The 20,943-nt window shown below is 40.6% G+C and overlaps 3 protein-coding genes across 4 annotated transcripts; 1 reads left to right on the plus strand and 2 right to left on the minus strand.

The window, feature by feature from the left end:
- Positions 1-1,650: 1,650 nt before the first annotated feature.
- Positions 1,651-4,130, minus strand: LOC144040694 (uncharacterized). The gene is made up of 2 exons (XM_077555090.1): positions 3,846-4,130; positions 1,651-3,463 (listed from the first exon to the last, which is right to left on the minus strand). The coding sequence occupies exon 2, from the start codon at positions 3,257-3,259 to the stop codon at positions 1,892-1,894; it is 1,368 nt and encodes a 455-aa protein (XP_077411216.1). The 5' UTR covers positions 3,260-3,463; positions 3,846-4,130; the 3' UTR covers positions 1,651-1,891.
- An 868-nt stretch (positions 4,131-4,998) lies between these two features.
- Positions 4,999-7,568, minus strand: LOC144040656 (chymotrypsin-like elastase family member 2A). Its single transcript, XM_077555031.1, has 8 exons — positions 7,535-7,568; positions 7,365-7,459; positions 7,171-7,277; positions 6,706-6,834; positions 6,491-6,627; positions 5,342-5,493; positions 5,105-5,254; positions 4,999-5,016 (listed from the first exon to the last, which is right to left on the minus strand). Exons 1-8 carry the CDS (start codon positions 7,566-7,568, stop codon positions 4,999-5,001), a joined length of 822 nt encoding a protein of 273 aa, XP_077411157.1.
- Positions 7,569-10,662: 3,094 nt separating this feature from the next.
- LOC144040407 (Golgi reassembly-stacking protein 1-like) lies at positions 10,663-14,247 on the plus strand. Of its 2 annotated transcripts, none has more exons than XM_077554571.1 (8): positions 10,663-10,795; positions 11,237-11,317; positions 11,398-11,601; positions 12,277-12,363; positions 12,449-12,579; positions 12,774-12,867; positions 12,938-13,007; positions 13,088-14,247. In XM_077554571.1, exons 1-8 carry the CDS (start codon positions 10,730-10,732, stop codon positions 13,129-13,131), a joined length of 777 nt encoding a protein of 258 aa, XP_077410697.1. In that variant the 5' UTR covers positions 10,663-10,729; the 3' UTR covers positions 13,132-14,247. The 2 variants fall into 2 exon arrangements, with proteins under 2 accessions (XP_077410697.1, XP_077410698.1); XM_077554572.1 differs by having other exon boundaries at positions 13,112-14,052.
- Positions 14,248-20,943: the final 6,696 nt, after the last annotated feature.

The following is a 20,943-nucleotide window of genomic DNA, read 5'->3' on the forward strand; positions in this document are numbered from 1 at the left end:
TGGCCATACACAGTATCACTTTTTAAAAAATGTACTTGTGTTTTGTGCACTTTTCAAAAATACCCCAATGCGCCACAAGATGGCGCCAAGGACCTTTAATACAAATGTAGTGCTCTGGCACCATTTTATAAATTGTCGGTGACTTTGACTAAGGCTAACTTGGCATACAAGTTGTAACAGCCCAACGGGCTAAACTTGGTGTGTTTCACAAAAAGGGAACGGTCTGATCAAAGTGATATTTTTTTCATGCAGTGTCATACACACCATAAATTTGGACGAACACATCCGGACCAGTACGTCATTTTCAGGGTGGCGAGAGCCAGCGTCGCTGACATCCGGTTTAAGTAATACACTTTAAAAAAAAATAAAAAAAATAAAAGTAAAACTAACTCTAAACTAAGAGAAGCATTTTTGAAATAACTAAAACTAATTAAAAAAATAAAAATAACAAAGCTGCCCTGAAAACTAATTACACCTAACTAAAATTAAAAAAACATTTTTTTTTAAAGGAAATAAAAACTATGATGAAAATTCAAAAACTATAACTTTGCTTCCAGTCTAAACGTTTGTTTGCATTCATTGATAGAAATGAAGACAAATAATAATAATAATAATAAAGGGTGGAAGGTATTTATTCATTACCGAACGAGTAGAAATAGATCTTCCAAAATATGCCATACATCAAAATACTACTAAATACTTGAAACCCTTTTAACGGACAACATGTGGATTCATGAGCGTGGAAAATCCCACATGGAAGCATGAAGTGAAGTGGGATGCTGAATATTAGTTTGAAATTGATGGAACATAACAGTTGCTTTATTTGTTTCTCAAATATCATCCACACAACTTTAAAACTGTACAATTGTGGACAAATGATGAATTAAAGTGTCCGTGTATGGGCTCCATCCAAAGTTGAACCATGGAATTCACAGCTCTTCAAAAGTTCAATAACAACGACACATCGTCTGTTTTGGATGTGGCGGTATCGCACGGGACTACCGTCAAATATTTCATCAGTCGTGCGTCCGCACGCGAGCAGACAAACTGTTCTGATATGCAAACCCAACAACTAAAAGTTTTTCTTCTGTGTGTGATCCCAGATGTGCTTTTCAATCGAAGGTTTTAGCACACAATGAGCAGCCAAAAGGTTTTTCCCCAACTTGCCTTGCCTTGGCTACGCACTCCACATAGCCGAGAAGTCGTCGTTTATCCGTAAACGACAGTCAGGGTTTCATTTATAAACAGAACCTCGATGTCCAACACACTCATAATGCAAGTCTAGGTAAAAAGCAATGTTTGGCTGAGCTTAATTTAGTACATAATACATGTTTATTTGTCGTTGCTTTGCTAATAGTCTACTTCTATTTTGTGCGTAGAATTTACTAGCCTACAAATTAGCTTTTGTGTGTGTGTAATTTTGCCATCACTTCTCCAAATAACATAGTCGCTTGATTTGCCGCCAGTAGCTTTTTGACAAAAAAAAAAAAAAAAGTCACCAAGTTGACAACACTGCTCAGGCGGCGGCCATTTTGTCACTTGCTGGCGACTTGAGCTGTGATTGGTTGTTACCTGAGCAACAGTTTACAGTCAAGTGGCAAAATGGCCGCCGCCTGAGCAGTGTTGCCAACTTGGTGACTTTTTTTTTTTGTTTTTTTTGCAAAATGGATAAAAATGGGTGGATTTTGCTGCTTATTCCAGAAACACAATATTAATCAGACTGTTGTGTTTTGACGAGTGGGGGCACATACAACATATTCTTTTTTTTTTTTGTAAGGGTTGACTTCCCATTTACCATTCAAGTTTTTGTGAGATCTTTTTTTTTTTCACCTTTTATTTTTTTCAACATCCCCTTCATTGAAACCACAGAATGTAAAACATGTATTGTCCTTTAGTCGTGTGTGTGCATATGCGCAGCCAAACTGCTCCGATGAGCGTAGCATCCGCCGCAAACCGAACAACTGAAGGGTTTTTCTCCCGTGTGTGTCCTCGCGTGCGATTCCAGATGTCCCCTTTGATAGAAAGTCTTCTCACAAAACGGGCAACTGTAAGGTTTTTCGTCCGTGTGCGTTTTCACGTGCGCTCTCCAGTTTTGCTTAAAAAAGAACGTTTTGTCGCACAAAGAGCAGCTGAATGGTTTTTCTCCCGTGTGTATGATCATGTGCGCTTTCACGGACTCCTTTCGAGAGAATGTCGCGCCGCAAACTGAGCAGGCAAAGGGTTTTTCCCTGTCGTGCGTTCTCATGTGTGATCTTAGATGCGCCTTTTGAGAGAATGTTTTATTACACAGCGAGCAAACAAAAGGTTTTTCTCCCGTGTGTGTCCTCATGTGCGATTCCAGGTGTCCCCTTTGATAGAAGGTTTTATTACACGACGAGCAAACGAAAGATTTCTCTCCGTTGTGTGTTCTCGCGTGCGACTCCAAGTGTGCATTTTGAGTGAACGTTTTATTACACAACAGGCAAACAAAAGGTTTTTCTCCCGTGTGCGTTCTCATGTGTGATTCCATGCTTATCTTATGAGAGAAGGTTTTACTGCACGTTGAGCAACTAAATGGTTTTTCTCCCGCGTGTTTGCTCATGTGTGTTCTCAAGCTTTGCTTAAAAAAGAACATCTTGCTACACAGCGAGCAACTGAAGGGTTTTTCCCCCGCGTGCGTTCTCATGTGTTTCGCCATGCCATCTTTGAGAGTGAAAGTTTTCTCGCAAAGGGAGCAACTAAAGGGTTTCTCTCCTGTATGTATTCGCATGTGCGCCAACATGTTTGGCTTTCGGGTAAACTTTTTACGACAAATTGAGCAGCTGAAATGTTTTTTACGCGTGTTCACATTGGTCTCCAAATGTTTGTCTTCACCTTCGCAGTCTTCGTCAGACTTTAACGGTTCTTCTGTGTCGTCGTCGTCTGACAGTGGAGCTAAGAGGTTGCCTGGTGGTGGTCCTCCACGGTGGTCTCCACTTGGATGGCGATGAGGAAGCTTTGGCCACTCGGGTGATTTGTATTCATCGTCTTCACTAGTCTTTACAGAGATGATGGTGAGTGGCAAGTTGCTGACATCTAACTCCTCCTCTTCCTCTTTAACGTGGGGGTGACGAGGGTCATCCTCTTCCCTCTTAAAGTCCGAGGGGTGTGAAGCTCCCTCTTCTTCTTTAACAAGGGGTGCACGTGGATCTTCGTGAAGGCCAATCATCTCCTTTTCAGAGCATGTCAACTTTTTGTTGTCACCTTCACAGTCTTCATTGCTCCTCCAAGATGTTTCCATGTTGTTGCCGTCTAACAGTAGAACTAAGAGGCTGTCTGCTGGTGGTTTCCACTTGACTGTGACCAATCAGGTGGTTCATTTCAGCCAGTCAGCTGATGTTTTCAATATCGTCTTCGATTTCGAATGGGAATATATCCTTTTTCCTCCAAACTGGAGCTTCCCCATTGCAGCTGATGGCTGAAGTTCTTCCCATCGGCTGGACGTCTGCAGGTGCAGCAACACAAACACAGTTAATCTCACGCGGGTCAAATATAGTCAACCTCTTCAAATAATGGCACGACTCACAAGATTTATTTTTGCCTCAAAAATTCTTCTGCTAAAAACAGATCTCTCAATTCTACCCCTGAAATGAATAATAAAATCGGTATGGTTCCATTTCAGTTGACATTAAATTAAGTGTCTTCGACAAGAACACTTTAATTAAACGAAATATAGCCTAACCGGTTATCTCTTCACATTGTCTAATGTCTCCATGTTTGTGGCTCATTCTTTTATTTATTATAAAACATAAACCATTGGCATTAATTTTCGCGCGCCGTTATAAGGTAAACAAAATGTAAGTAGAGTTTTAATTAGTAAAACTGACCGTTTTTGTTGCAAACCGCTTCAAGTTGCCGTCGTTGTTGCTCTGTCTGCCTCCTGACTTTCTCCCTCGCGACAGTTGCGCCTCGTGTGACGCTTTTGGAAAATTCCGAATATTTTGTCAGCGGCCTCAATTGGACGCTTCCTTACCAACTCTTTCAACATTTAGAAGACGCTATTGAGGACAGTTCGACGATGACGACACTCGTCCTCGCGTTTTGTGTACGACTCGAAACGATGACGCTACTTCCGCAGTTGCCAGTTTCGTTTTCTTCTTCTACACAGTTAGAAAGTGTATACCGCCACCTATTGATCGGGAGTGATTACTACGTTTGCTTACGGGATCAAATTTTAATTTTTTGATCCGGTATTGTTGTTTAATAAATAAATAATAAATGTCGTTTTGTTTTACATAATTACGTGTTGATCACTTCATCACTAAAATATGAATGTTCCCTGTTTACAACCATGGTATCTTCTTTTCTTAGTTTTTTTTCTTCCTGTAGTCATTATAGTTATGTTTATTTGTTTCCCTCTCATAATTTTATACTCCATGATTACTTGTACTAGTTCTATTTCTTTTCACATTCACCAGTGTAAAAACAAGTACATTTTTTCTTCAACACTGCCTTAATTACCAGGGTTGCTGAATGTATGCTTTTGCAAAAGTTTTGTATTTCTTTAACTCCATTTGTTTCAGTTAATGCATGCATATCTTTCAGATAAGTGCTGGTCTAAATCGAGGGTTTATTCGCAATTTTGACATTTAGGGGGCAGTCGTTAAATGCACTCGGCACTTTTCTTGATTCAGCGGAGCAAAACTTTACCGACTTCCATTTCCAAGATGGCCACACCCATGAAAGCAGGCTTCATATCCCACAAAAGCATCCCGAGAAAGTAAATAGTGCTTTAGCGTTGGGACTGGTATGTATAGTATACATGAACGATGTTTAGTTTACCATAGTTCGTGATACTGACATATTTGAAGGATGTTTACCTGATCTGTTTATTTATTACCTTTCAGGCACCCGTTTGATTCTGACCGTAAACCAGCCTTTGAATCTGAAGATGATAACAGTAAAGACACAGTACATATATATTTTTAAATCTACTTTTTATTTGGTACACTGTTGTATAAACTCTCCTCGGTGTGTTGCTTATGCGCGGTCCATAACCTGTGGGTAAAACACACACAAAAATACGTAAGATAAAGCAACAATGGACACTGGATAAGAAATATGTTATAATTTACTGTATACTTACAGAATAAATCCAGTCTTGGAAGGAAGAGACTCGGGTGAAGACGGTGGGTTTGGAAACTTGGTTACACCTGCCGGGCGGACCGTAACTGACCACCCCGTGAACCCTCCACTCATTATCGGTGAAGCAGTTGAGGGGTCCACCGGAGTCGCCCTGGTGAGAGCAGCCACAATCATGCCACAGTGAGTGGTTTTAAGAAAGGCGGATGGTATTATGGTGCATGGGCGCACAGTGTCGCACCTGACAGCCTGAGACGACCCCATCCCCTCCGGCGCACACCATGCTTCTCAGGGCGATGCTTCCCCACCACTCCGGCTGGGAACAGACTGAGTGCTCCACCACTTTGATGGGGGACACCTGCAGGATGTCGGGCGTGATGCTCGATGCTTCGTCTGGCCAAATGCATGAGTCAGTGTAGTTGGTGATTGGGGGGTGGTTTCATGATCAGATTGTTGAGTTTTATTTGACATTTATTTGCCTGAATTCGGGTTTGTCTATTTTTAATTTTCGTTTGTCATTTGATTTGTTTTTGGTACTTTTAAAGCACAATAGATTCTGCTTTCATTCAATTTAATAGTCGTACTAGTTAAAAAAAAACAAAAAAACATTTGTACTTTAATTTTATTTATTTACTATTTTTACATTTTATTTATATATTGTTTTACTTTATTTAATTCCATTAAAAATAAAAAAAAATAAACATTTTTTTCTGTGATATTGCTTTTTATTTACATTGTATTTCATCTGAAAGTCCATTGTATTTTGCATTTTTTCAGTTTTATTTTATTTGACTTTAATTGTATCTTTTATTTGGATTTAAATTTTATACGTATGTTTAATTCTATTTGGATTTTCATTGCATTTTTTTGTATTTGAATTTAAATTTCAAAATATTTTTATTTTAAATTTCAATTATTTTTTTCTTTGGATTTTTATTTCAATTTTTTGTTACTTGGATTTTAATTTACCGATTTTTGTCGTTTAAATTTTAAACTCTTCAGCTCATTTACATTTTTTTAAATACATTTTCAGGGACAGTGAGATACTTTTAATTGATGTTGATTATGGTTAACTTCCACATTTCTTGAGTGATTCCAGTCTTTAAATTTTAAACTGTTCAGCTCATTTACAAAGTCAAATGTGTGTGCGTGAAAAGGCATTTTTCTTAAAGGGACAGTGAGATATTTTTAGTTGATGTTGATTGTGGTTAACTTCCACATTTCTTCACCGATTCCAGTCGTTTAAATTTTAAACTGTTCAGCTCATTTACAAGAGTCAGCAGTCCCATTCAAAATTTCCGTGGGAATTTTTCTAGTTTAAATTGTAATTTATTTGGTCTTTGTTATTGTTCTTTACTGAACTTTGCTCTGTTCTATACTCTCTACTTACAGTCCATGATCCCCCAGCCGGTGATGAAACAAGTGAAATCGTGAGGCAACATTTGGCCTGGCCTGGGCAGGTTGGCGATAGCAACAAAGCCGTTATCATAAACCGAATCAGCCAGCCTCAGTAGAGCAATGTCATTTCTAGTGGAGAAACACACAATATCTTCATTAAAATGACTCATCAGAGGGCTGATTCAACTTGACGGGTTCAAACGGTACCCCATGCCAACGTTGCCCGTCCACCCAGGGTGGACATGAATCCTCTCAACCCGGATGAACTGCTCACTGCCATCGTTCTCGAACAGGTTGTATTCTCCGACCACCACAAAGTACTGACTGGCGTCCGTACTGACATGCAACAATACAGTAAATCATTGCCTGGTGCCTACTGAATGTAACATTAAGCTGTGCACAGTCACCCAAGCATGCCACTCAACACCTAAATAATAAGAATGCGTGGGAGATGGTTTAGAATGAAAACTAAAATTGAGCTATCTGACATCGATGTAATTGGAGGACGACAGAAATGTTCTGAGCTACAGGGTGACTTCACATTGGCTAAAGAAATATATAAATAAATAAATCAAATTTACGCAAACATTAAAAAAAAAAATAATAGACACTGTTCAGTTCTTTTAAGGTCAACAATGTATATTACGAGCATTTTTGTGTTTTTAGCCAAACCTGAGGATACAGTGAGCTGCCGTCAAGATGTGAAAGGAATCAATGATGGAGCCTCCGCATATATGACTATATGATGCGTCTTTGTACGAATAGAGCTGGAGGGAAGCCTGGAAGAAAAGAAAGCCAAAAAAAAAGTGGTTTGATGGAGATTAAATTATTTGTTTTTTTTAAACAAACCAAACTTTAGGGCTTACCTGCCATTTCCAGGTGTTTGGTTTGGCATTATGGCCTCCTATGACTCTCTGGTTGTTCACATAGTGGTTGAATGGTACCTCGGCACCAATGAACCCTTTTTAAGATGGTATTAAAACAAAAATGTTAATGTAATGCACATTTGTCGCATTGGATTAGCAGAATTTCTTACCGACACAGCAGACGAAAATCGCAAGCCAAATCATGTTGGAAGAGCGATTGCAGAATGGGCTTTCAACATTTTATATCATGTGGGTAGGACCTTCAGTTAGATAACTACAGTGCTCTTTGCCAACATGTAAACACTTTTTTTTTTTAAGTGGAAAAAAAAAAAAGTTAGCTGCGCCAACGTGGACTGCGTTCAACAACAAATGTGACGGTGCACGGAGGCCCCGGTTTCCATCTTAGGAGACCTCAACCACTGCAAATTGGAGCTGTCTCTCCCCGGTTTTCATCAGTATGTAAAATGTGGAACAAGGGGAGACAAGAGTCCTGGACAAATGCTTTGGGAACGTGAAGAACGCATATGTGAGTAGAGCCCCCCCCCCCCACCCCCTCCAACTCTGACCACAACACAATTCACCTCATCCCCACCTACAAAACAGCTCTCAAACGCAGCAAACCACAAAGAAAGACTGTTCAAATCTGGTCTCATGACAGCATTGAGACCCTTAAAGGATGTTTCCTATGCACAGAGTGGAATACCTTTGATGGGCTGGATATGGATACTGCTGCTGTGACTGTAACCGACTATATTAAATTCTGTGTGGACAACATCATACCTACAAAGGAAATAACTGTTTACCCCAACAACAAACCGTACATTACTAAGGAGGTTAAAGACTGTATTAACCGCAAAAAAAGGGCATTTAAGAACCAGGACAGAGCCCAGCTCAAACCGGTTCAAAAAGAACTCAAACACATGCTTAAAGAAGCAAAAAGGAAGCACAAAGAGACTATAGAAAAACACTTTGCTGCTAACAACACTAAGAAAATGTGGGACACCATGAGGAGGATCACCAACTTGACTCCTGCTCAAAAAGGTCTCAGCACTCTAAATGACCTCCAGAAGGCAAGGGAGCCGAATGACTTTTATTTAAGATTCGAAACCCAGGACTTCTCCTCTGAATGTGGGGAGGTCCCGAGGTCCATTTCAGTGAATGAGCAGGACTCAAGGCTGGTCATTCATCCCCATGACGTCCAATCTGCTTTTAGGTCTGTCTGCACAAAGAAGGCCTCAGGACCAGATGGGATATCTGCCCTTCTGCTAAAATCCTGTGCAGAGGAGCTCACAGTGGCATGGCAGCCCATCTTCCAGAGATCTGTGGACTCACACTCCATTCCCAGTCTCTGGAAAAAATCAGTAATCACCCCGGTTCCTAAAAAACAATGTCCTGTGGGTCAAAAATGACTTCAGGCCTGTGGCTCTAACTTCCATTGTTATGAAGTGTTTCGAGAGGCTGATGGTGACTCGGCTCAGGGAGGAGGTGGATGCACACTTAGACTCCCTTCAGTTTGCCTACAAGCGGGGTCGCGGCACTGACGATGCTATCAACAGCATCAAACATTTGGACGTCCCTGAAGCTTATGCACGTGTGTTGTTCGTTGACTTTAGCTCAGCGTTCAACACAATGCAGCCGCACCTGCTTTTGGGTAAACTGAAGGAGATGAATGTGAACCCGTACATCTCGAGGTGGTATCACTCCTTCCTGACACAGCGCACACAGCAAGTCAGGGTCAACAGCTCCCTCTCGGAACCCAGATTGATAAGCACAGGCGCCCCACAGGGTTGCGTCAGCTCCCCGGTCCTCTTCACATTGTACACAAATGATTGTGTGACATCACACCCTGAGAACTTTATCATTAAGTTCTCTGATGACACCGCTATCGTCAGCTCGCTGCAGGCCGGCGGTAGCCCACTGGACTATTTCTCAAAAATAGAGAAATTTGTCCAGTGGTGTGACCGGAATCATCTTGTGCTCAATGTGGGGAAGACAGAGGAGGTGATATTTGATCCAAAAACTGTGGGTGACCACGGGCCAGTCGTCATCAAAGGCAATCACATCAGCCAGGTGGGTTCATACAGGTATCTGGGGGTCCACATTGACAACACACTCAGCTGGAGGGTACACGTTGGAAGTCTCTGCTCCAAACTCCAACAGCGTCTCTATTTCCTACGCAGACTTCGGGTCTATGGAGTGGAGCAGAGGATCATGCTGTTGTTCTACCGGGCTGCATTGGAAAGTATCATCAGATACGGCATTGCGGCCTGGTACGGCAACCTGACTGTGCAGTCAAGGTCACAGATTGCCGGTCTGGTGCGGACTGCCATGAAGATCATGGGGGTCAGGAATCATCCTTCCCTACAGATGCTTTATGAGCAGTCCGTCACCAGACTGGCACAGAAAATTGTTACTGACTCACATTCTGCATCATGAGTCCCAGCTACTGCCTTCCGGCAGGAGATTCAGGGCCCCCAGAACCAGGCTGAACCGCTACAAGGACTCATTCCTGCCGACATCCATCAAATTACTTAATAACCGACATTAACTAAGTGGTGCAATATATATATATATATATATATATATATATATATATATATATAGGAGTGTGTGTGTATTATTTATTTTAATTATTATTATTTATTTTAATCTCTCTCTATTCTGTTGTTTTTCTCACTGTAAACTACTGCTGCACTTCTTATTTAATTTTGATTTTATCTCTTTCTATTCTGTTGTTTTTTTCCTTACTGTAAACTGCAGCTGGACGGAGTCCAGGAAAAAGTTCCCCACGGGGAAAATAAAAGTATATCGTATCGTATCGTACAGTATATATATTGGCCTATTTTTGTAAGCGGGACCTGTTATCGTAGCTGGGAAAGGAGCGGATGCCGTTCTATTCAAAGTCAACTAAAGCTTCTGCAAACAGCAATATTCCCACATATAAAAAATCCTAGTTTGATATGCCGTTGCAAGGTCAAAATATGAAAAACTGTTACTGTAGTATTTGTAGTAGTCGAAATTGTGACAATTTATCCCTGAGATTTGATTGCCATGAAACTTTAAATTATTCTCCTGCAAAATGTCAAAACCCTTTGTCAGTGGCTGAATTTGACATTTACTGTGGTTAGGGTTATTATTATTATTCAAATTATTATTCATTATTATTGATATAATTATTTAACGTAACTGTGCGGTAGATGCCACGGACTTCCCACTTCCGGTTTTCGCACATCAGCGATGGGTACGCGCAACCGAGGGGCACAAAGACAGAAGCGCAAGTACGCGTCGCAAACCGGAAACGGAAACAAAGCTGATGGGTGAAAACCCGGAAGTCGGAAGTCCATAGTAGGGGTCAATTAGAAGCGATGGGCATAGTCCAAGCCTCGTTTTTGTCCAACCGGAAAGCATCAAATGGCTACCACGTTCACGGGGTATGTACTAACTTAGCTGTAATAGTACCCGTTTGTAAGTAGGTAGGTACGCTTGCACGCTGCTTGTTTATGCTCGTCACCTGTTTAAAGTACAGTACCACCTAACCGCTATGCTTACCTGCGTTTTTGTACATTCGTTACATTCAAATTCCAAAGGGTGTCCGGGTTTTTAGTCATCATATCCACCTGCGATGAGGTGGCATTTGGCATGCCGCCAAGCCATTCAGACGTTTTACCCATTCTTGACATTAACATTAAAACGTTACATTTCCATAATGCCCATATTCCACGTGTCTGTGAAAATAATAATAATTTAAGTATGTATCAAAAACAAGACACAAGTGTAACACCAGCAGAATTTGATCAAAAGTCATTAAAAATTAAAAACCCCTATACACTAGGAGACCTAAATTCTCAGCTTTCTCCCCCCCCCCTCTCCAGGTACAAGATGGCTCCCCTTCTTTTAAAGCTGGTTTGGAGCCATACTTCGACTTCATCATTTCCATTGGAAACACAAGACTTGTGTGTAATCACGTTGAACTTACAAACCATACATTGGGCGTCTGTTGCAGTTGCGGGCTAACATCTCTTGTTTTCTGCAGACCAAAGGAGGTGACTTGCTGAAAGACTTACTGAAGGCCAACGCGGAGAAGGCGGTGAAGCTCCAAGTGTACAACAGCAAGACGCAGCGGGTGAGAGAGCTGGAAGTGACACCCGGCAACATGTGGGGGGGCCAGGGCCTCCTGGGGGCTAGCGTCCGCTTCTGCAGCTTTGAGGGGGCTGCTGAAAACGTCTGGCATGTCCTGGTAGGTAAGGAGCAACCAAACAAATTATTATTATTTTCCCTTCTTTTTATTGTCATTTTTTCTCTCAACTAAAGTAGCCGCCAAAAACATGTTGGCTATGTCATTTTTTTAATAGGGGACATGTTATGGAATTTTTAAAAACTTTTTTTGGGGTTCTCTATATAGTTATGTGACTACTGGAGTGCCTGCCCAACAACCAATTAAATCTTATGTTATCGGATTTGATATGTCTGTTAGTGGCATATTCTAAACTTCTGCTTTACTTTTACATAACACTGTTGTCAATCTCTAAATTATCCCAGTAAATAGCCCCACGGCCAATTTCTTTACCCTTGACCTGAACAGACGGAGCCACTTTCAAGAAACAAATGCACATAATTATATGTGCAAAGTGCATTTCAAAGCACATTACTTGGAAAATTAATTATAAAGTGAAATAAAAAGAAAGATATAATGACAAAATTTGATATTTCACTATTTCTGCATTGCCAGTATAAACTTAGGAGAAATGTGGGCTATATGGATATGAAATTAAAAAGGCCCACACTTCCCTACCTATTACTTTATTTTATTTTCCTCATTGCCCAAAAATCTATATTTTAAGCAACACAAACTTTTTGCAACCCTTTGAGACTCACAAAAAAAAAATCGATTTTATTGTTTTCCTTTTGCCAGGATGTTGTGGCCAACTCCCCCGCAGCCTCCGCCGGCCTCATCGCACATGTCGACTTCATCGTGGGAGCTGACCAGCTGTTGCAGAGTGTACGTCTATTTCTGTCGACAGTAAAAAAAACGAACTCTTCGGCCAACAAAGTTTTTTTTGTTTGTTTTTTTTTCTTCTTTGCAGTCAGATGACCTTTTTTCCCTAATCGAAGCCAGCGAGGGAAAACAGCTCAAGCTGCTGGTGTACAACACGCAGAGTGAGCGGTGCAGAGAAGTGGTGGTGATACCCAATGGAGCTTGGGGGGGAGAAGGAAGGTACAGCAAAACACCAGCCATGCCATGACTATTTGATCGTCCCCATATAAGGTTTATAATGGCCCCAATTAACACGCTTTGTATGACATATATTTTCCCATATTGGCATTCTCCAGCAATAAACGGGGGTTTACTGTAGTTGTCATTTTTAGTTAACAACCAAATCCGCTTGTACTGTTTCTTTGACGTCTTAGCTTAGGCTGCGGTATCGGCTACGGCTATTTGCACCGTATCCCGACTTGTCCACCCCCAGCCAGCGTCCCACCGTCTGAAGCGGACGACAAGGCGGTACGCCTCGTGTTGAGTCGAGTTGTTTGCATTTGATTAAGTATGCAGTAAATGTGTATTCAATTCCCAGGTGCCTTTCTTGAGTGGAGATAAGATTTCTGAACCGCATCAGCGGGGAATCGCGCAACAAGCCGACTGTGGTAAGCTGAAATAAACACTTAAAGGGACACTTACGTACTTTTTCCTGAATTTAAAATTGACTTCCTGATGTCTTGAAAAGACTGTTTGTTGACTTTACTTCCAGATCCTGTATCCATCCCGTAAAGATGTCTTGAATTGGACTCACAGCGCCAGACAAGTGAGCAGGTCCAAGTTGCAGACCCGAATGAGGACTGCCCACGGTCTTGTGGTTGAAACGACGACGCTACCTGGCGTAGAGGTGCGACTCACTGAATCTGTCTTACATTCTTGATGCTATGACAAGCCAAGACTAACCGGCATAGCCATACTAGAATAGAAAAAAAAAAAAAATCTGCTGCTAATGCTAATTTGCACATTTTACCTCCAAAGACTTTTAGTTCTTTTTATGTGGGCATTCAGTGAAAACACTCACTAGACTGCCTACAGTCTCAGGCATCTACTTTATCGACTATTTGCCTTTTTCCAACCTGCTTACTTGTAGACACTTGTAAAGGTTTTATTGAAATAATTGTGTCATTGATTTTAACAATGGGTGAACAAATAATGATTATTTATTAAACCTCGGCTTACCTGTTGATTTTAACCATACAAACGTGTTTGTGCTTGTCTGTGACAGAGATGACTGCAACAGAAAAGGTCCAAATTAGGCATTTAAGCGACTAATTTTGTCACTGCCGGGTCGTTTAATATATACCTGGAACGCAACACATCATGTATAGAGAATAATAAATAAAAAAAACATTGCTGAAACAAAGATCTGAACATAAATAAAAATCAAACATAAAACACAATTCCTACCAATACTAAAAATAAAATCCTGAATAATTTTAAAATAAAAATGTATCTCTTTATAACCTTTAAACCAGTCCGTGACAGTGACACTGCAAATGTTTCCAGTTTTTCAAGCTTTTGGACGCTCACTGACATAAATAGTCAAAAAATTGTCCCTCTTTCAGGGATCGAAATCCCACTTTGAGACAGGAGGTGTCAGCAAAACATCATCTTGTTCTTGCCACTACAGCCTTTATTAAACTGTGGAACGCAAAATAAGACTGCTTTCTGATTACCGTAATTAAGTCTGATCATAATTTATGACAATGCAATTCTGAAGTCCATCTTGGTATCGTATTGAAATTATTCCTGGTATGTCACTTGATCCCCATCATCATGTGATTTCCTTCTAATTTCCCTCCCGTCCCCGAGATGACACCCAGACGAAATGAAGAGAACCAGGGTAGTGTGAGCTTCAGCAGAAGGGGGGCGAGTAAGTCTCAATTATTTAGCAGGGCACTCCTCCGTGGAAAAACGGGGGGGGGGGGGCATAATGGGGGGGGGGCATATGCGGATGAAACATGAGACAGATTTGTTGTAATCCGCAAAGAGAGCCAGAGCGTCTCATTGTTCACTTGAGTGTGCTTTTATGGACCTGATTGCATTGCTACCTTGCTATATGTATGCTTGCCCAACATGTTACTATTTTTCAGTTATCATGTTATAGTACCTGTCCACAGAACACAGTGTAAAATTCTTAAAAATATGCTGTGGGCTATCTATATATATATATTTTTTATTATCTTGCTATAATTGTCATAGCCACTCTTACCATGTTAGCATTTTATACATTCTCATTTGAAATAATAGCTGATGACACGGAGTTATATTAAATCTGATGATGATATGTTAGCTTGCCAACTGTTTGCATGTTAGCATTCTAGTGAAGGATGTAAAATCCCTCCTTTAGCACTCTCTCACTTGGGTTGCTAGCTACCTCGCTATAAATTAGTTAGCGCTATGAAGGATGACGGCATGGTTTAAAATCCTCAACTTTTTTACTCAAATAAGTTTTATTTATAACAGGGATGTGATTTTTCCGCTAATTCGCGGAATTCCGCTTTTTTTATCAATGTTTTTGAATGTGACTGATTTTGAGTTGACTAAAACTGCCATTTTATATGGGATAGTTTAATATACATTGAAAATTTATGCTGTTGTTTTGTCTATTTCTTTGTCATGTGAGTGCATTGAAAGTACTTAAAAACACGGAAAACCCATGAGCTCCGGGGGGCCGGCGGCCCCCAGACCCCCGGCTAAATTTTCAGATAATTTCACTTTGGTCAAATCACATCCCTGTTATAAGCCTACTGTAGAAAGGACCACAATACAATCGAACGTTCAAAACAATAAAGCAGTTAAGTAAAAACAATAAGTTAAGAACTGCTGCGTTACCAACTGTTAGCATGCTAGCGTTCCTGCCGTCTCACTAATTTAGCACTTAAAGCACGTAAATTTGGACGTGATGTTATTCATTATCACCAAATTAAACAAGACAACCCTTAGGTTTTGTTTAGGAACAATCATTTGGCCCTCACTTTGCGTCTGCCCTCACATTGCCCTTTTAGCTTTTGCAACGCTTAGCATTGTTAGCCCGAGGCTAGGGGAGAAAAACCTCCGGAACAACTGCAGAGCTTTGATGTCATTTACCCATGCTTATCACTCTCTCTTCTTTTTTTTTTTTTTAATTATGATGTTGCGAGTGTTTCGAAGGAAGCGATGACGCATCTGCACACGCTTGTCATCTCGGCTTTATTTCAGGCTCACTGGCACCAGCGTCGTGTTCGGCACCACCGCCTCGCGCCTGTCGCTGCAGCGTGACAAATTGTGGATTAGATGAACTCTCGAACACATGCGGAGGGGGAAAGATTATGACGATTTTGCTATACCTGTTAGGGAATTTAGTAGAATGTTGTACATTCTCACTTCACAAGACAAGATGTCACATCAAGTTCAGACAATTTATCATTTAATTTTTTTCCACTTTTCCCTCTTTTTTTGTGTAAGTTAACCTTTTTTATTTTTTACGGTAATCCTGCTGAATAACAAAACAAACGCGTAGTAGCTCTGAATGTGCTGCGAGGCATCTTAGTGTTGTTCCACATGCAGCAAACATACCACAGCCAGGGAACGAGTGCCTGCATGTGCTTTCCAAGGCTGTAATTGCATTCATTCTGCGAGGCCTAAATTAATTAGGAGGCCGGTTTTTGCCTTCAACCCTTAGGCTACAACAAGCATTACATCTCTGGTGCCGCGGCCCCCGAACAACGGCCAAAGGCGTTCATGGAAACATTGTGCTATTTGTTTGTCGCTTCTTGGCATTTTCTCTCATTAATCCCGAGGGCGCGGCTTATGCTCGATACGATACGAGGCAAAACTTCCACCCATCCGTTTACTAAATCTTAATTATGTTGGCAAGAAAATGGAGCTTATGCCAGCTGACTTCAGGCGAGAGGCGGGGGTCAGAGGGCACATGTTTGCAAACAGCATTCACACTCATGTTCACAACCTACGGGCAAATTACTCAACTGAAGTTTGTTTGCTGTTTTTCTAAACAGTCAATACTACTTGCAGGGAATAATACGGTGTGAGCTTTTACAGTTATGGGGATTTTTTTTTCCGTCTGCAAAAATAGTCAAAATACTGCATTCTAAATAAATTGTTATGCAAAATAGTTTAGGAATACAAAAAGTTATAAAAGACTGGAAAAATCATTTAAAGCACGGTCCGAAGTTTTTCTGTTCCTGTTTGTAAACGAAGCATTCAAAACTGGCGCTGGAGGAAGCAGCCAACCAGGAACAAGCGTGAAAGCAGCCCACCAATCAGAAGTGGGCGTTTGCACAGCAAAATTTGCATGCGTGTTGGTGCACAGTTTCTTGTGTGTGTGTGTGGGGGGGGGGGGGGGGGGGCATGCTTTACACAGAGGCTGCAGTTACGCTTTAGGCCAAAAGGTGGCAGTCACGAGTATTAAAGTGACCAACTCCACAATGAGCCTTTAACTTGACTCATTGAGCCATTTTCAGCAGTAAAAAGTTAATATTTTGTCCAGAATTAATTTGATAACGTGATTATTTTTGTTGTACAATTAATTCATAATTTTTTTTATTTTTTCCACCTTCTGTTGACTGAAGATGACATCATCTGTGCTGAGGAAGTAGGTAACGACCAATCATCACCTGTTTTCTGGGTTTGGTCAGCAAACTGAGCCATGATTTGTCGTTCGTTACCTACGACATATATATTATATAAAATATATTTATATATCTACATTACAATACCGTGCGCATGTGGCGAGGAATCATGGCTTGAGAATAAGCTGTAAAATGGTGTCAGGTGTCTGCAAAATGGTGGAGGTGCACATGTGGAATGATATCTGCAAGCGCCGCAGTCAGCCACGTGATTTGTGGGCCACAATTGTTGCTCCTTCAACCACTGACAAATGACTGTGCATGTTCAAAAAAAAAAAAAAAAACCCTGATCCAACAGATAGCTGAACAAATGCGTTTTTATGGGGTGTGACGCTTGCATGTTGGATGGGGGGGGGGGACGCATGTCGGCTTTAAAAGAGGAAAATAGAGGCTTTACACTCACCAGTCACCATCAAATGTAACGCAACAGTGAGGTAAATTCGCTTCTTTTTTTTTGTGGACTGAAAACAAAAGATGAATTTGAATTAGTCCAATTTTTATTTTTGGGTGTTTACGTCTGAGTAGTTAGAAGATTGCATTACAGTCGTACCTCAAACCAGGAAATGTCTGATGCTGCTCCACTGTAAACTAAACAGTTAACCACCTGTAGCAGATTATAATAGACAGACTGACCGAAATCATCAATGTTTTGGGCCTTGGGGGAGGTCTACGCTCAATTAACTCAATCATTGCCATTGAGTGCTATAGACGTCAAAAATTCATTTGAACTATTCCTATTAGTTAAAATTTTTTTTTCCACTTTTAATAATCTTTTCTTCTTTTTTTTTTTTTTTTTAAATAGATTATTAAAAATTAGGGGCGTCAGGCATTTTGAATTTGTCATCGTAATTAATCGCATGACTTCACTAGTCACGATTAATCACAAATTTAAATCTGTTCTAAATGTACAATTTTTTTTTTCTAGGTTTTCATGCTCTTGTTAACAAAAGTGGAAAAAATGCTAAACTAATAGAAATAGTTCAAATGAATTTTTGACGTCTATCGCCGTCAATGGCAGTGAATGAGTTAATCAGGCTTCTGTTGCTTTGGATGTCATTAAATGGTGCAGGTGTACCTAATGATGCGCCTCAGCTTGGATATTATTAGCACGTCCCAACCCACGTCACTCTGTTATTTTTACTATTCCCCTCTTGTGCAATACTTTGGCTTGAAAGTATGAGTCATCATTGAAATCTTAGTTTAGGGGATACACACTTGTGCTGTTATCAGGTCGGGCCAGACAGCGAATCACGCCCACCCACCCCCTACGCCGCACTCATGAGACCACATGCACGACTAATGCGCCATCAAATCAGCGGCCATCTTTGGTTTGAATGCAAGACATTAAGTGCTTATTAGCGGACGCGTGAGCAGATGTTGCACGACGACGTTAGACGGTAATGACGGTGATTGCATGAGAGGACAAGCCTCCAGGGCAAAAAGGACCTTGTTTACCCAGCGAGAGAGGCAAACAGAAGAGGCAGGTGTGTGTGTGTGTGTGTGCGTGCAGGCAGGCGTACGCGTAGGTGTGCATGTGCTCAAGAGTTTCCAATGCGGTCCTATTAGTCGTGTGGCTCCGCCCACACACGCAAATGCAAAGATGGACGCACGGCATCCTATTATGAAAAACATGGAGCGATTGTGATTTTGACAGATTACAATGCTAAGTTAATAAAGGGACTTTATGAACAACGAGTGGTTATTAATGTGTTAAAAAGCCTTAATAAACTTTATTTATAAAAATTTATGTGAACAGCTCCAAATAACTTTTAGGGCTTGTATTTTTAACCGAATATGCTTTTTAAAGGTAAAGAGTAAAGAGACCATGTGTTCTTTAATTGATGCTAACGTCACCCATCGCCATGACAACCACACATCCTCATGCAGCAAGTAATTACACAGCACTGCGAGACCTGCTAAAAATTCACAGTGATAGATTTATTCCCGCGCACTAAGGAAAAGGCCAAGATTGTGGAGTGTTAGTAACTCATTCTGAGTCATTTTGGGGAGACAGCAAAGAAAGCACACTCTGGCGACTGCCATGCCCGCCATGAGGCATCTTCTGTGAACACGAGGTCGTGCGCGCATTATGACATCACAAACACGCGACACTACCATAGGGGAGGGGAGGGGTTGAGGAGTTAGGCACAATTTGCGCCACAACAGATGGACCAATGCGGCAGGTCTATTATTATTGGCGGAATTCATTATTATTTGGTTAATCTGTATGACATCAAATCGGTCGCTAATTACCGATAATTATCGGTGGATTTCTTTATTATTGGGTTAATCTGTATGACAATAAAGCGGTCGATAATTGCCGATAATTATCGGCCGATTTCTTTATTATGTGGTTTATCTGTATGACGTCAAATTTTTTGCTGATAAATATCTGTTACCAATATTATTGTGCATCTCTAGAAATTATGGAAAAAACTATTTGGAATTTATGGCCAAAAAGTTCCGTTTTTCACTCAAGCAGAAAATAATCAATTAATCGGGAAAAATCTAGCTAAGCGGGATCCATTTGTTTCCAAGTCGTGGATTTACCGCTACATGGGTGACACAATGCTGCTAGATCTCTCCAAACCTCTTTTTTTTTTGCCTGCTGATTATTGTTTGTTGATGTCCTCACTTACTGATATAATCCTCAACGTTCTTTCACTGTGATGCCAAAAGTTGAAGGCAAATATTGATCCATTTCTTAGGCTATGCAAATTTTGATGCACGTTATCTTGCTTAGCTTATATTCTTGCTGCAGCTGTGCATGCTCTCGATAAATCACGGCTAGTGTGCAAAAGCTTTGAAAGTTGTATTAAAGCTACACTAAAAATAAGAAACAACATTATTCACAATATTATTGTTGTTAGATGACTATTTTCTGGATTTTCATGGTAATTACGGAGTGATTTTGCAATTTCCCAGTTCCGCCGCCTGCATGCAAACACACTCTCAGCTCTCAGCCGGGCTGTCACAGGCTCTTATCTCTCTTTGTTTTATTCAACGTGGACGCGGCAGCCTTTTATCTTGCTTCGTGATTCAATAATAAAATGACTATAATGTCTTCTGTACAGCGCACACACTCAAACGCGCATGGCAGTTTTATGACACATGGAAGATGAACTGCGCCGGCCTGTTATGCGGCTTGCTGACATTTTAGGGAATACATCACATGTTCAATCATGCAGGTAATTAGTTTACGCGTTAAAACATAAAACATGGCATGTGGCTTAGATTATGATCAAGTAAGAAAAGGAGCCAATAGTACATACACAACAATAATAATTGCTCCTGGGAGGAACGTGACGTAGTAAAAGCTTTATTCTCAGTGTGGGATTCAGCACATTAAATCTGCCGCAGTGAGTCTTTTTGCGGAACACAAAAGCATGGCGGGCGAGAGAGAGGCAGTTATTTTTACACCAAATGGTGGAAATCATACAAACGTCAAGCGTGTGTTACAACTGAAATTGGAAGTCTTTATTTTGCTAAAAAAAAAATTTTTTAGCGTCTGCCACCAAATGCATGTAAAACCATTTGGTTTCAAAATCTTTGAACGCGCCATCAAATGCAACATTTTACTGAAATCATTGTTTTCATTCATATTTTGCTGTAAATTGTGATCATCAGAAAATTATTATAAATTATTTTAACAGCATGAAAAGTTTTTTTTTTTTTTTTTTAAATGTCATACTGTACCAAAGACGAAAACCTGCTTCAGTCGGTGGTCTGCCCGTGTATTTTTTTTTAGGCTTTGCGTTATAACGCACTTGCTGAAAATGTGGGCATTCGTCAACAACGGGAATAGTCGAGAGACAGGAAGTGCTCACCTTCACATTTTACCATTGTATTTTCCGCTGTACAGCATTATTTTTTATTTTTTTAAATTTTAATTTGCTATGACATCAATTTATTGTGT

This window comes from Vanacampus margaritifer, chromosome 20, assembly GCF_051991255.1.
Source record: "Vanacampus margaritifer isolate UIUO_Vmar chromosome 20, RoL_Vmar_1.0, whole genome shotgun sequence".
Classification (NCBI taxonomy): Eukaryota; Metazoa; Chordata; class Actinopteri; order Syngnathiformes; family Syngnathidae; genus Vanacampus; species Vanacampus margaritifer.